This window comes from Olea europaea, unplaced genomic scaffold (assembly GCF_002742605.1).
Source record: "Olea europaea var. sylvestris unplaced genomic scaffold, O_europaea_v1 scaffold775, whole genome shotgun sequence".
Taxonomy (NCBI): domain Eukaryota; kingdom Viridiplantae; phylum Streptophyta; class Magnoliopsida; order Lamiales; family Oleaceae; genus Olea; species Olea europaea.
In genome coordinates, this window is record NW_019266170.1 from 23909 (window position 1) to 37835 (window position 13927).

A 13927-nucleotide genomic window follows, 5' to 3' on the forward strand; every position below is an offset into this window, starting at 1 on the left:
ATAATACATATGTTTTATGCTAATTATAAAGAACACAATATTTTCATGTACATCTATGACTATTAGTTGAATATTTATCAGTGGAAGGCTTGTTAATCTCATGATGTAAGATCAATTTTCTACTGAATCGATAGAAGTATAATTAATTAGCTATGAAGTGTACACAAGATTACTGGGAGAGGAGGGGGAAATTCTTTTTCTTTTTCCAACTAAATTTGAAGGTTGGAATCCATACACCAAAGAAAATAATGCGGACCCAAATGCCAATGACACCAGAAGTCAAGGACCATTTTTAGGTTTTTACCCTCTTAAATTTGTAAATTATATTTTGTTTCAATTCCAACAAGTTTCATTAGCCCTAATTAATGCACTAAATACTACACCCTGACAAATAAGTAAACGATACTGACAGTTTGATATGTAAGATTATTCTAGGATTCTCTTCGTCCAAGTTAAACCACATAGTTTCATTGCATGTCATTCTCCCTCAACCCCACCACTAATCTCTCTCTCTCTCTCTCTCTCTCTCTCTCTCTCTCTTCAATGGGGAGAAAAGAAAGATGGCAAAAAGTTTCCAAAAAGATACACCAAACAACACTCCTAATTCAACCTTTGGTTCATGCTTTCCCACACCAAGTCTAAATATGAACCAGCTTGGAAGAGAAAATTGAACGAATTCTCCTCATGTGATAGGCATAACAAATTAACTGCCCCATACAAGATATAAATTTGTGCTTTTATCAGACTCCAACTTTCATTGAATTTGGATCTAGCCATTACTTTGTCCACCTTCTTCTTCTTCATCCATCACACAGCCAGTTATATCGATCAATTCAATAACCCCATGAGTTTCTTGAAATATCCTCTGTATTATCAAGAGCAACCCCCAAAAGAAGAATACAATATATACGAAACTATCAAATGCTTGCCTCTTCTTAGCAGATTCAAAGAGGAAAAAACAGTGAAATATGAAGAAGAAGATGAAGATGGTGATGGAGCGAAAAAGGAGGAAAAGATGGAAAAAGTGACAGTGTCTCTTCACATAGGGTTGCCTAATATGGGAGCTAATTTCGATACTGAAACTAAACCCTACAGTTTTAAAGAGAAAAATGAAAAGAAGAGCTCTACTGCTTGCGGTTTCAACAGTAGTGATCAGAGGAGATTTTGGATCCCAACACCAGCACAGATTCTTGTTGGACCTATGCAGTTTTCTTGTAACATATGCAACAAGACCTTCAATAGGTACAACAACATGCAGGTTAGTAAACAATACTATTAGATTTTGAATATTCATGCATGTACAAAATTTGGATGATGACTTTTTGATCTCTTAGAGAAGATTTCTTAACTTTATACAAAATATCTGTCTTTTTTGGACCATAAATTTCAACTGGATATAGGAGGTGTTCTATCCTTTCTGGATTTGTCTTTTTCAGGTCTATTTTATTTTCTCCTTTTTGTTTTATTAATAAAAATGTTTACCATTATTTACAGTTCAGTTCTTTCATTCGGGGAATATAATCGTTGGTTTTAATTTCCTTCAACAAGGCGAAAGTCATTTTTGCTACTTTGTTTTGGCTATAACAAAACGAGAGAGATGATATCGTAGCTCTATTACCCTCAGAAACATGGTGAAGTCTAATCGGGTTAATCATATATCAGTAGATGTCGGAATCGGATTGCCTTTTATACGATTACACATTTTGATAACGTTTAAAAATCGTGTCTCAATATTGATAACTTTGAAAAGTTGTATTTTGGAGATTTTTCACTTGATTTTGAATGTTAAAAAGAAATAATACAAATTGGGAAAAAATTTGCTGGATTTAAATTTACAATGCTTGACAATTCTTATCATCTGAACCAATGGATCCTACAATAAATACTTAGGAACTAATCGTTCTATTTTCCGTAATTGATTGTTAATCAATTATGCGCTGGTAAATTAACCACAATCATTCAATATGAAGAAAAAGTAAATCTTTTTAGAAATTTCCTCATACTCACAAATAGCAGATCCACAAATGGTGCATGGTGATGGTGCAAATTGTGGTTCGGCTGATAATAATCTTTAAATTGCTTTCAAAAATTTATGGGATCAACTAAAGAAAAATATGCATCATTAAGTGTATTGAGAGAATGACTAATTTAATTTATGATTTTACCTTGGATAAATGTCAAGATTTTTTACCATGTAATTTCACAATGATCATATCATCCAGGCTAGGTCTATTTCAACATAATAAAATGATGTTAATCGCACCAATTATTTCATCTTCCAACTTGCACACTACCACTGAGTATTATTCTAGCATATTTGGTATGTAGAGCTATATCATTTTGGACATAACTAAAGGAGAAAAATTATTCGTAGTTATACTTCACACTCCTAACATCGTGTATCAAACATAAACTACACGTATACAAGTTTCCACATTTGCCTATAATTCAGCTGTGATTGTATGGCAGGTTAACCACAAAATTAATGCCAAACTATGATTTTCCTTTCAAACAAAAGTTTTAACTATATTATAAGAATATATACCTTATCATTGGGATCCATATGAATTTATCTCTACATATCACAGCAAGGTGTCAATACATTCATTCCTATTTGAACATGAATCTGTTGTTGTCTCACCTTATCCTCCTGGAATTCCTCTTGAATAGTTTAAATTTTTTAGGTGATATAGATGAACATTACATCAAAGCAGATAAGGTTATACACTCAAGTAACCCTTTATGAAACATGTCAACTTTTGATAAAAATATAAGAGTCAACTTGCACACGAGATTATTAAAGATAAAACGGAAATAAATAAATTTGTTCTTTTTAAGAACTTAAGAAACAAATGTTCGAATTATCCTAGTGTACTATTATTCCTCATGTGCTATTTTTTTAGGTAAAAAAAATATTGATGGATTTTTTCTTGTATCAGCCTATTATTAAAAAAATTTGGTCCCTCAGCTCCACCCCTGCTCGTGTGTGCTTGGATGTCAAATACCTTCATTCATTTCCTCGGAGTCATACTCAATTTAGATAATCCATCATTATTTTCCGTTGCTTAATGAACTTATTTGCTCAAGACTGACCGTGTTTGGTGGGGATTAAAATTAATTTTTTAGTAAATTTTGATAAAATCAATTTTTTTAATAGATTTTGATAAAAGTTGATGCTTAATAATCAATGTACAAGCTAAGATAATTAGGTTCATGAGAAAAATACTGATAATTATTCCTTTAAAAATACAGATGCACATGTGGGGGCATGGTTCTGAATATAGGAAAGGACCGGAATCTCTGAGAGGAACACAACCAGCAGCAATGCTGAGGCTTCCCTGCTACTGTTGTGCTCAAGGCTGCAAGAACAACATCAACCATCCTCGTGCAAAGCCGTTGAAGGACTTCAGAACACTTCAGAGTCACTACAAAAGAAAGCACGGGACCAAGCCATTTATGTGCAGAAAATGTGCAAAATCTTTTGCAGTCAAAGGAGATTGGAGGACACACGAGAAAAACTGTGGAAAACTATGGTACTGCACCTGTGGCTCTGATTTTAAACATAAAAGATCACTCAAGGACCATGTTAGATCTTTTGGGAAGGGTCACTCTCCATATCCTTCTCTTGAAGGGTTTGAAGATGAAAAAGAATGTGTTACTGGTGGCTCTGAAGATGAAAATGCATGAGAATTATGATACTTTAAATTGTCCATGTTGTGTTGTGTCCGTTTTCTACAGACATTCTACGTGTGAGTTGCAGGATTCGCCCACGGCTGTGCACAGTAACAAACAATTTTCTACCCTATAGATAGTTGCAGGAAGTGTGTAGGGATGGTTTGATCGGGGAGCACTAGCTAGGTGGTGATGGTTTTTGATTTGTATTTGGAATAAGGAGATTACGATGAAGTCATGAAGCAGATGAATTTTCTTCTATGTTGGCGCAGAAAATTTGTCGGCTTCATTGCTGTCTTGTGATCTCAACGGGTCTAATGTATTACGTTTTAATCATTAATGTATCATTGCGGCTCTCTTTTCCGTTCTTAAAAACAGCTATATCTAGAATTTGCTATTGGAATAGAGCGATGTTAATGAAATCGAATTATCACGTACCTTATATATAGTTTAGATATCGATTTTGAGCATATCGTATTTGTAAGCAGTTTACCGTATTTGTTGCCTACCATATATGCATTTAACTGTATTTGCACATATTATTTTACCCATTTCATATATACCGTATTTTCACATACCAATTTTGCACTTATACATACTGAAATTACAATAATTTTTTTAAGATTTTTTTTATTTTTAACATAAACAGAAATTAACGCAGATTAATTTTAATAAACATAAATAGAATGATAACATAATAAAATTGCAAATTATATGAATCACACGAATAAAGGCTAAATAAATAAATCTACAAGAATAAATTGCAAAGTTTAATCGCAAAATAAATAAATAGCAGATAAATTTTCAACCCGAGGCCTGTGCGAATACAGTTTCCTTAAAACATATTCGTCATCTCACCGTAAGTGCTTGAGGTCTAATTCGAGTGTCCGTTTACTAGAATACAACGGTAAAACCCTTAGAATTTGAGCACTACAGATACTACTTGGGGGAACTGAGTTTGTATTCGAACAATATCACCAACAAGACAATGTTGGAAATGCAATAGATTATGTATACAGACAACACTAATTTGCAAAATATTTTCATGTGTATGCTGACAATAATTTCCTGGTGACTATTCTTGTGGTTAGAATTGCTGGAAATGAGACTTAATATAAGATTAAATTTGCCTATTAACCTCATAGCAATAAACATTGGAATTGATTCAATTTCTGGGAATTTTGGCAGTTTTCGAAAACTTGAAGGTCAGTTGGAGAAAGCAAAAAATTACAAAATATAGACACTCCAAACAGGCCAATTTTTTGCTTCATTCAGTTCGGCATTTGTGTACGCAGGTCGCGCCCGCATACAATTTCAAGGTCCGAAAGCAATTTCAATATGTGATTTAAACCCCCTGCGCATGCACGTGGAGAGAGCCTCTATGCTACATATGATTACATAATTCCAATGTGCAACCATATTTAAAGTGGTTCTCGCTTTCATATTTTTCTTATGTGGGACAAACTCAATTTTTTCTCATTTAAACCATCTTCCAATGATCAACTTTGAGTTTCAATTTCTTATTCATTCATTCATCAATTTTAGCAAGTAAATATATAGTTTTGATGCTTTCACGGAGGAGAACACGGATCAACTTTAATCTTCCAAATTGGAATAACGGATCCCACCGAAAATTTTGCCAAAAGTGAGCCATTTACTCATTTTTCCAACAATTGCTTTACACTAGAATTATTGTACACTGAAATTACTTGGCGATATTGAACCGAATATGACTATATGAAGGAGATGGCATGAGAAAAGTAAGCAAACCAAGTTTGGATGATAGAATAAATTTTTGTTTTTGTAAATATTTTTTGGGTTTGAGTGCTTGTATTCTTGAGAGCTTGCCGTAACTTCTAACAAGAAGTCTCTTAATAGTGCGCAGGGACGTATGTGGGTTCATTGTGCGGAAAAAAGTTGATGAAGTTGTAGTTGAAAAGTTTGAGATTGATGAAATGTTCAGACAAAAATGAAATTGAGAAAAAATCGAGTTTTTAGCCTAATCCTAAATTTTCTTTTATTGATTTATTTATTTTTATAAACTTTTATCTAGTGCTTTTATTCTTCTCTTTCAGATTTCCTGTTACTTTAGACGTTATAATTACTTTTCTTTTCTTTTTCTTTTTTCTTCCATATTGTTCATTTTACCGACACCTTAATTATATTAAAATATAATGCAATTCGGCAGAGTGCATTTTATCAGTTTTCTTGTCATGGTGTACAAATCTAATGAGGTCCATTGTTTTTGTAGAACCTTTGATGAAAATATTATTTGTGCACTAAAGTAAAGAGGTGTTTTAATTCATGCAATTAATATGTACACCACCAAAAGGTTTAATCTTTTTGGAAAAGAGTTAACCACCGTATTAAAGTAAAGATGGAAGAAGTGTGTAGAGATTATAAATTTTATACTTGTGAAGCAATTGATGAATGTCAACAAAGTATATACAAATTCCAATATATTCCTCTTACATTTGATGTTTCTTGTTCATGCAAGTTATTTTACTCATTGGGAAATTTTACATTGGCATTGCTTTAAAGGTGTTTGATTTGAATAATATCACTAGCATACCAACATGATTCATATTGAAGAGGATGACTAAGAAAGCAAGAAAATGGATTGTGACAACTAATGACAGAAGTAATTTGTCAACAAAGAATGAGAAGTCTTCCAAACCATTATACCTTGTATAAAAGAAACATCAAATGTATGAGAATTATATCGGAGTTTGTATATTCTTTGTCGACCTTTTTCAATCTCTACACACTTCATCTTCAACAACACATCCTGTTAGCTCCTTTTCAAAAAGATTAAACATTTTGTTGGTATACATATTATCTTAATGAATTAAAATTAACACTCCTTAGTTTTAATGCAGAAATAATATTTTTCATCAAAAAATCTACAAAAGCAAAGGACCTTGTTGACTTTGTTTTCAATTAGGGTCACGCGGACAATAGATGTCTTATCCACTCGCGTACACATGAGCAAGTTCCAGCACACAATGACAAATCAACGGTCAAGAACACTCCAAAATGGGGTGTGGGAGCAACTTTCTGACATGAGACAATGATGTTCGGGTTCTGGCAATGTATGTTAGGAACGATTGCGTAATGATTAACGATCAAGCAATAGGAGCAAATCCCTAAAATCCAAAGAAATGATAAGTGTTACACGCCTATCTGAACCACTTTGAAAAGTCTATCACCGCGTTATCCGAGGTGTTCAACACCCATCAGAAGTGGTTCCGAAGTGACGCCACCACCAATGTTGTCGATCTGCTAACGCACTACGAGGCACAGACAAACTTCTGAACCGATCGAAGCGTCCTGGCCCCTGAAGCCGAGGCGCAGTACATTCTGAGGTTTTCTGTCAGAGGATCCGCCGCCAATTTCAGAAAGAGATCTGTATCAAGATCCTTTCTGCCCCCAAGGTTTAATTGATTTGACGTCTCCATGAGCCTAGTTGATGTGACATATCAACTTTATGTCAACTCAACTAGGGAAAAGTAATTACCCGCCCACTCTATAGACGCGGCTGATTGACACCTATGAGCAAACGCTTCACACCGTCAGATGCATACATGTGTCCCACATCTAACGGTTCTCCTCAACTATAAATAGCCAAGGCTTGACAAGAGACAAAGGTAATGAAACTCTTACAACTTAGCTCTCCATAACAAGTAAATATATATTTTCCTCCCCACCCTTTTGCACAACCTTGGTATTGTTCTGATCACCTGGGGCTAACTTGACCGTCGGAGTGTATGCGGCTGCCGTCGTCCCCGCTTGTCCTGACCGTGTGCATTTGACCGTGCATTGATTGTGCGCAGAGAAGAATACGTGGAGTAGCTATCGGTTGGCCACGTGGAGGGTCCAATTTACGAGATCAATAGATTGGCGCCGTCTGTAGGAAACTTCCCTTCCAAAGTTCTGCATTCTCCATCGGAGAAACCACCGGAAAACTAGTGACCTACCCTGAAAAAGGCACGTTCTTGAAAAAGAGCAAAGTCGAGTTATAATCCAAGTTCTTATCACCCTTGAAAAATGAGATAAGATGAGTTTCAGCCATGAAAACGAGAACCCTATGAGAGAGGCCTCTGAAAAAGAGGTGTTTCGTAACAGTATCACTCACCAGAGACCCTATCACCGGCGTCGTCGAGGTGAAAGAACAGCCATGCTCACTGAAGGAATGACTCAAATAGCTACGGGCATGAGAGACACCGCAGCCCAGAATATGGCGATTCATGAACTTCTCATGCAAGCCCGAGGTCACCAGTGCTCTCAAATGCCCCAAGGGTCTTACCCAGTTCAGGAAGCCCTGTATCTCGTTCCCGAGGCCATGTGAGCCAGCACAGAGAACGTCCCATTGAAAGAGAAGAGGGTGCGGAAGCCACATCCTATGTGCAAGGGAGCCAACCAGTAGAACCACGATTGGGGAACAATTTCCCTCAAGAATATGAAGCACAAATGTCAGTCAGCGTCTTCGACCGAATATGGTAGGACCCTAGTAATAGGGTCCGCTCAGTGCGAAGATCAGTTTGGCAAGAATAAGAGCAAGAACAAGCACCTCCTCCTCCTAGAAATAGGAAGGAGAGAATGGACTTAGTTGATTGGGGCAGTCGAGGAAAAGCACCTCCACCTCCCCAGAACATTCAAGATGATGAAGGGTCAGATGGGCCTTGTCGATCCTATGAAATTGATGACTATGATGATAACCTCCCTTTCTCAAGGAAAATTCGAAGCTTCCCAATGTCTGCGAATTTCATGCCCCCTAAAATCCCCAAGTATGAAGGAAAGGGGAACCCGGAGAAGTACCTCACCAAGTATATGACACAGATTAGTCCCAGGGGAGCCCCCCTGCTTTGAAATGTAGAGCCTTCCACCTAATCCTGGGCGGAGCTGCTGAAGTGTGGTACAACAGACTTCCTCCCCTGAGCATTAGGAGTTGGCTAGATTTGAAGAAGGCATTCTTGAATCAGTACCTCTCACACAGAGAAAAAGAGGCCTCAGTGCAACGCCTACAAGATATGAGATAGGCCCCTGGAGAGACGCTGAAAAGCTATCTCACCAGGTTTACAGAAGAAATCACGTACTGCGAGCAAGTCACTAACAGAAAAGCCCTTTCAGCTCTGAAAGGCCGCTTTAACATGAACACTTTGTTCTGGAGGGATGTGTGCAGCAAAAATCCCTCCACTTATGACGAGCCGATAGAAATGATGAGAGTTGAGATCGTCAGTGAAGAGATGATTGATCACCGAAATCGTGCCTCGCAGAGACTCCTTCCGCCTCAAAGGCAGGTAGGTCGAGGACCCACAGCGTACCTTGTCACTCAACAATGGACTCAAGCAGGTTATACAATAGCTCCCACCTCCGGACAGGCACTGACTTCTGCCACGCTAAATGCAATGCCGGTGTTGGCGTATGAGAATATCCCTGGCGAAGCAGGGCCATCTGGAGGAGTAGTAATAAAAAGAAGAAGAAGCGGTCAAACAGGCCCTTAGAAGGGGCAAGATTTTGCACTTTCCACCAACTCTATGGGCATGACACCAACGAGTGCAGAGATGCTCCTCGACGCCCAGATCGGAGCGACCCACATCCCCCTAGGAGAAACGAATATCCTCGCAGATCCTTCTTTTCGAACAGGGGAGAGAGAAGGCATAGAGAGCAGTCACCCCGGAGAAAAAAATCAAGGGACCGATGAGTGTCCAGACAAAGAGATCAGGCCCCATTTTTTGGAGACCGAATCATCAGGGAGATCGACATGATCATTGGGGGACCTCACATTGGTGGCAACACTAGAAACGCCCAAAGGAATTACACAAGGGAAGCAAAGGACCCGCCAATGCCCACTTACATTGTCAATGAGTCCCAAGAGGCCAACAGGATGGCCTTCTCCCAGGAAGATGCACAAGGATTTCACTACCCCCATTGTGACGCATTGGTTGTGAGAGCTGTAGTGGCAAGAAACGGATTCAAAAGCATGCTCGTCGACAATGGCAGTTCGGTGAATATACTGTTCGGCTCCACCTTCGACAAAATGCAAATTGAACATGGGCTGGTCCTCATGATCGACCCACTATTCGAATTTACTGGAGACAGACGATTCCCACGAGGGGCGGATCACTTTGCCTGTCGAGATGGGTTCGGTTCTCCTAGTGGCCCAATACTTCATAGAATTCTTGGTGGTAGACCACAGATCGGCCTACCAAGGAGTATTGGGCAGGCCCGCCTTAAAAGATCTTTGGGCTGTCACATTCATCCACTACTTGTGTATGAAATTTCCAGCTGAATATGGGATTGCTACGGTCCGAGGTGACCAGATGGGCTCCAGGGCATGTTACTTAAACTCTCTGCGAAAATCGGAGCCCCGACTATTAACGTGATCATAACTGAAGTTGCCAGTGAGGCCAATTTGGATGTGAAAATGCTCGACGCCTCTGAACAAGGGCATACCTCCGAATAGAAGGAAGACGTCGACATGAAAGAGGCCCCTGAAGAAGGGCACCTTCTTGATGAGTTAGATCCTCGGATAATTGACTCTGAGCCAAATACAACCCCAATGGAAGAACTTGAAACTTTCTCTGCCAACTCAGAGAACCCTAGCCAGGTCTTGCGAATAGGGAAGGCACTATCCCCCAAAGCAAAAGAAAAAATGGTGAGCTTCCTGAAAAGGAACTTGGATTTCTTCGCTTGGAAGCATGAAGACATAGTGGGAATAGATCCAAAGATCAGTTGCCATCATCTTAACATCAACTCCTCCTGTACCCCACATCGGCAGAAAAGACGTGCCCTCAACGCGAAGTGGTACGAGGCACTCAAAGACGAAGTAGACAAGCTTAGCCGTAGCGGCTTCATTAGAGAAGTCATCTATTCGAAGTGGATATCCAACCCGGTCCTGATGAAGAAGCCAAGCGAAAAGTGGAGGGTGTACGTAGACTTCACAAACTTGAATAAGGCATACCCTAAAGACAACTTCCCACTTCCAAGGATAGACCAACTTGTGAATTCCACCGCTAGACATGAACTCTTGAGCTTCATGGATACATAGTCAGGGTACAACCAGATACCCATGTTCCAACCTGATGAGGAGGCTACATCATTCATCACAGACAGAGGACTGTACTACTACAAAGTCATGCCCTTTGGATTGAAAAATGTCGGAGCTACATATCAGAGGCTGGTCAACATGATATTTGCCGAACTCATTAGCAAAACCATAGAGGTCTACGTGGACGACATGCTAGTAAAAAGCCTCCAGGCAAACGAACATGTAAGTCGCCTCGACCAAACCTTTCAGATACTTAGAAAATATAAAATGAAGTTGAATCTCCTCAAGTGCACCTTTGGAGTGGCTTCGAGTCAGTTTTTGGGATATATTGTAAACCAAAGAGGAATCGAAGCGAACCAGTGAAGATAATGGACTTGCTTGAAATGAAGTCACCCCAGAAACTAAAGGAGGTCCAAAGCCTCAATGGTCGGATAGCCGCACTCAATCGCTTCATCTCCAGGGCTACAGATAAGAGCTTACCCTTCTTCAATGTGTTGAAGCAAGGAAAGAAGTTCCAATGGACTTCTGAGTGCGAAGAAGCCTTCCAAGCGCTGAAGAAGCACTTAGGAGAGGCGTCCCTGTTGTCCAAACCTCAACCAGAAGAATTGCTACTCCTGTACTTAGCGGTCTCAGACGAGGCGGTCAATACAATCCCAGTCAGAGAAGAGAATGAGCACCAGTTGCCAGTATACTATGTCAGTAAAGCACTCCTCCCAGCTGAAACACGCTACCCAGACATGGAGAACTGGCACTTACCCTCATCATAGCCTCAAGGAAACTGAGGCCATACTTCCAGGCCCACTCAATTGAAGTTCTCACCAACTTCCCATTGAAGCAAGTACTGCAACAGACGCATCAGGACGTCTGCTAAAATGGGCGATCGAGCTCAGTGAGTTCGACCTACTATTCAGATCTCGACATGCCATCAAGGGCCAGGCCCTTGTAGATTTTGTGGCTGAGTTTGCCAAAGCCCCAGAAATGGAGGCTACAATAGAAACAGCCGAGCCCCCAACGTGGAAACTGTTCGTAGATGGATCCTTAGGAGAGGCTGGCTCCGGGTCAAAGATCGTCTTGGAAAGCCCCGAAGGCCACAAGCTAAATTGCGAGTAAGGTTCGGCTTCAAAACCTCAAACAACGCTCCTGAATATGATGTCCTTCTAGCAAGCCTTAGACTTGCAAAGAAAATGCAGGCCAAATGGCTCTAGGCAAGCAATGATTCTCAGCTTGCAGTGAGTCAGGTCAATGGAAACTTCGTGGCCAAGGACAGTACCATGGTTGCATACTTAAAATTGGTTCTGAACCTAGTTTCTCATTCTGAAAGGTTCGAGCTGATTCAAGTCCCCCGCCTAGAGAATACTCATGCAGATGCGCTATCAAAACTGGCCAGCAGTAAGGATTCAGAGCTACTAAAGGTTGTCCCCATTGAACACTTGTCGAAGCCCTCCTTATCCGGAGGCGACGAGGTGCTATGGATAGAAGGCACCCCATTATGAATGCAACCCATCATCACCTATCTAAAGGATCATTCACTACCAGCTTCTAGAAGCGAGGCAAGGAAGTTAAGAAGAAGGGCTGCACACTTCGTCCTACAAGAAGATGTTCTCTACAAAAGAGGCTTCGCCTCGCCACTTCTCCAATGTGTAGGAGGCGAAGAGACCATGTATATACTCAGGGAAATCCATGAGAAAATCTGTGGGAATCACTCCGGAGGAACAGCTCTGGCACACAAAGTACTCCGACAATGCTACTTCTGGGCGACCCTGAAAAGGGATGCTTGCCAGTTTGTCCAAAAATGTGACAAGTGCCAGCGCTTCTCAAATATTCAAAGGCAGCCTTCTCAGAGCCTCTCCGTAGTAACCAGCCCTTGGCCGTTCGCCAAATGGGGCATCGATTTCATTGGTCCACTCCTAAAAGGAAGAGGAAGCGCGACTTTCGCCATTGTCAACATTGACTACTTTACCAAGTAGGTCGAAACTGAACCTCTTGCTAAGATCATCGAGGCGAATACTGAAACATTTGTCTGGAAGAACATCATTTGCAGGTTTGGCATTCTCCACTCCTTAGTGTCCGACAATGGGAAACAATTCGACAACAAGAAAATGCGAGACTTATGCGACGAACTGGGCATAAAAAAAGATTTTTCAACGCCTCATCACCCACAAGCAAACAGGCAAGTTGAGGCAGTAAACAAGACTATCAAGCATACCTTGAAAAGGAAGCTTAACACCTCGAAGGGGGTTTGGGACGATGAGTTTCCCCACATCCTCTGGGCCATCAGAACAACTAGCCGAACTGCAACAGGAGAGACACCCTTCTCAATGACCTACAGAGCCGAGAACATGAGCCCGGTTAAGGTAGGAGTCCCATCGCACCGTCGAATACACTTCAATGAGATCAGTAACGATGAGGCTCAAATGAGCAAACTCCATCTCCTTGAAGAAATGAGCGATACCTCCCAGGTGAACTTGGAAAAGTATCATAGAAAGATGACCCGCTATTATAACTCCAAGGTCAGAAATCGGACTCTTCGTCTGGGGGACCTCGTTCTTAGAAGGGTCTTCTAATCATCAAAGCCAACTGGGTCCGGAGTGTTGTGACTGAATTGGGAGGGTCCTTACCACATCCGCAGGGAATCCTGACCTGGCACTTTTGAAATTGAAGACATGATAGGGAAAGCACTGCCTCATCAATGGAACATCAAACATTTGAGAAAGTACTATCAATGATGTGCTTGTGTTTCGATCCGATCTCAATGTTGTCTAGTAAATGTGTGTCATGATCTGATCTCATTTGTAACTTACCTATCTTACTAAGTGCTAAAAATGCCTTAGTGAAGAGTGATGTAACTCCTCTAAGTAATGATACTTCAGTTGTTTGTCACATCGGTTAGTAAATTGTTACTTCGATTTTTCAATATGTTAATTGATCTGATCTTTTGTTATTAAATGGTTATTGGTAAGAGGTGCCTAATGTTTACTTAAGTGGTTGTCATTCATATACTTAAGTGTAAACAGCTCAACACAGTAGAAGCAACAATACTTGACAAAAAATTTTCATTTCATTCATTTGTAATTGGATTACAAAAGAGGCCGAAGCCATTACAAAGATTGATTAACTCTATTCTATTGGGGCATCTTCCACCCTGACCTCCGTCTCGCCTACCTCAGGGGCTTTATTAGCATCCGCTGCCAACCTATCAGGTCG

The 13927-nt window shown here is 40.2% G+C and overlaps 2 protein-coding genes across 2 annotated transcripts; both read left to right on the forward strand.

Moving 5' to 3' along the window:
* Nucleotides 1–536: 536 nt before the first annotated feature.
* Nucleotides 537–4049, forward strand: LOC111391322 (zinc finger protein WIP3-like). The gene is made up of 2 exons (XM_023016524.1): nucleotides 537–1258; nucleotides 3253–4049. The coding sequence occupies exons 1-2, from the start codon at nucleotides 845–847 to the stop codon at nucleotides 3685–3687; spliced, it is 849 nt and encodes a 282-aa protein (XP_022872292.1). The 5' UTR covers nucleotides 537–844; the 3' UTR covers nucleotides 3688–4049.
* Nucleotides 4050–12216: 8167 nt separating this feature from the next.
* Nucleotides 12217–13287, forward strand: LOC111391326. Its single transcript, XM_023016527.1, has 3 exons — nucleotides 12217–12453; nucleotides 12691–12764; nucleotides 12939–13287. Exons 1-3 carry the CDS (start codon nucleotides 12217–12219, stop codon nucleotides 13285–13287), a joined length of 660 nt encoding a protein of 219 aa, XP_022872295.1.
* The last annotated feature ends 640 nt before the right edge of the window (nucleotides 13288–13927 follow it).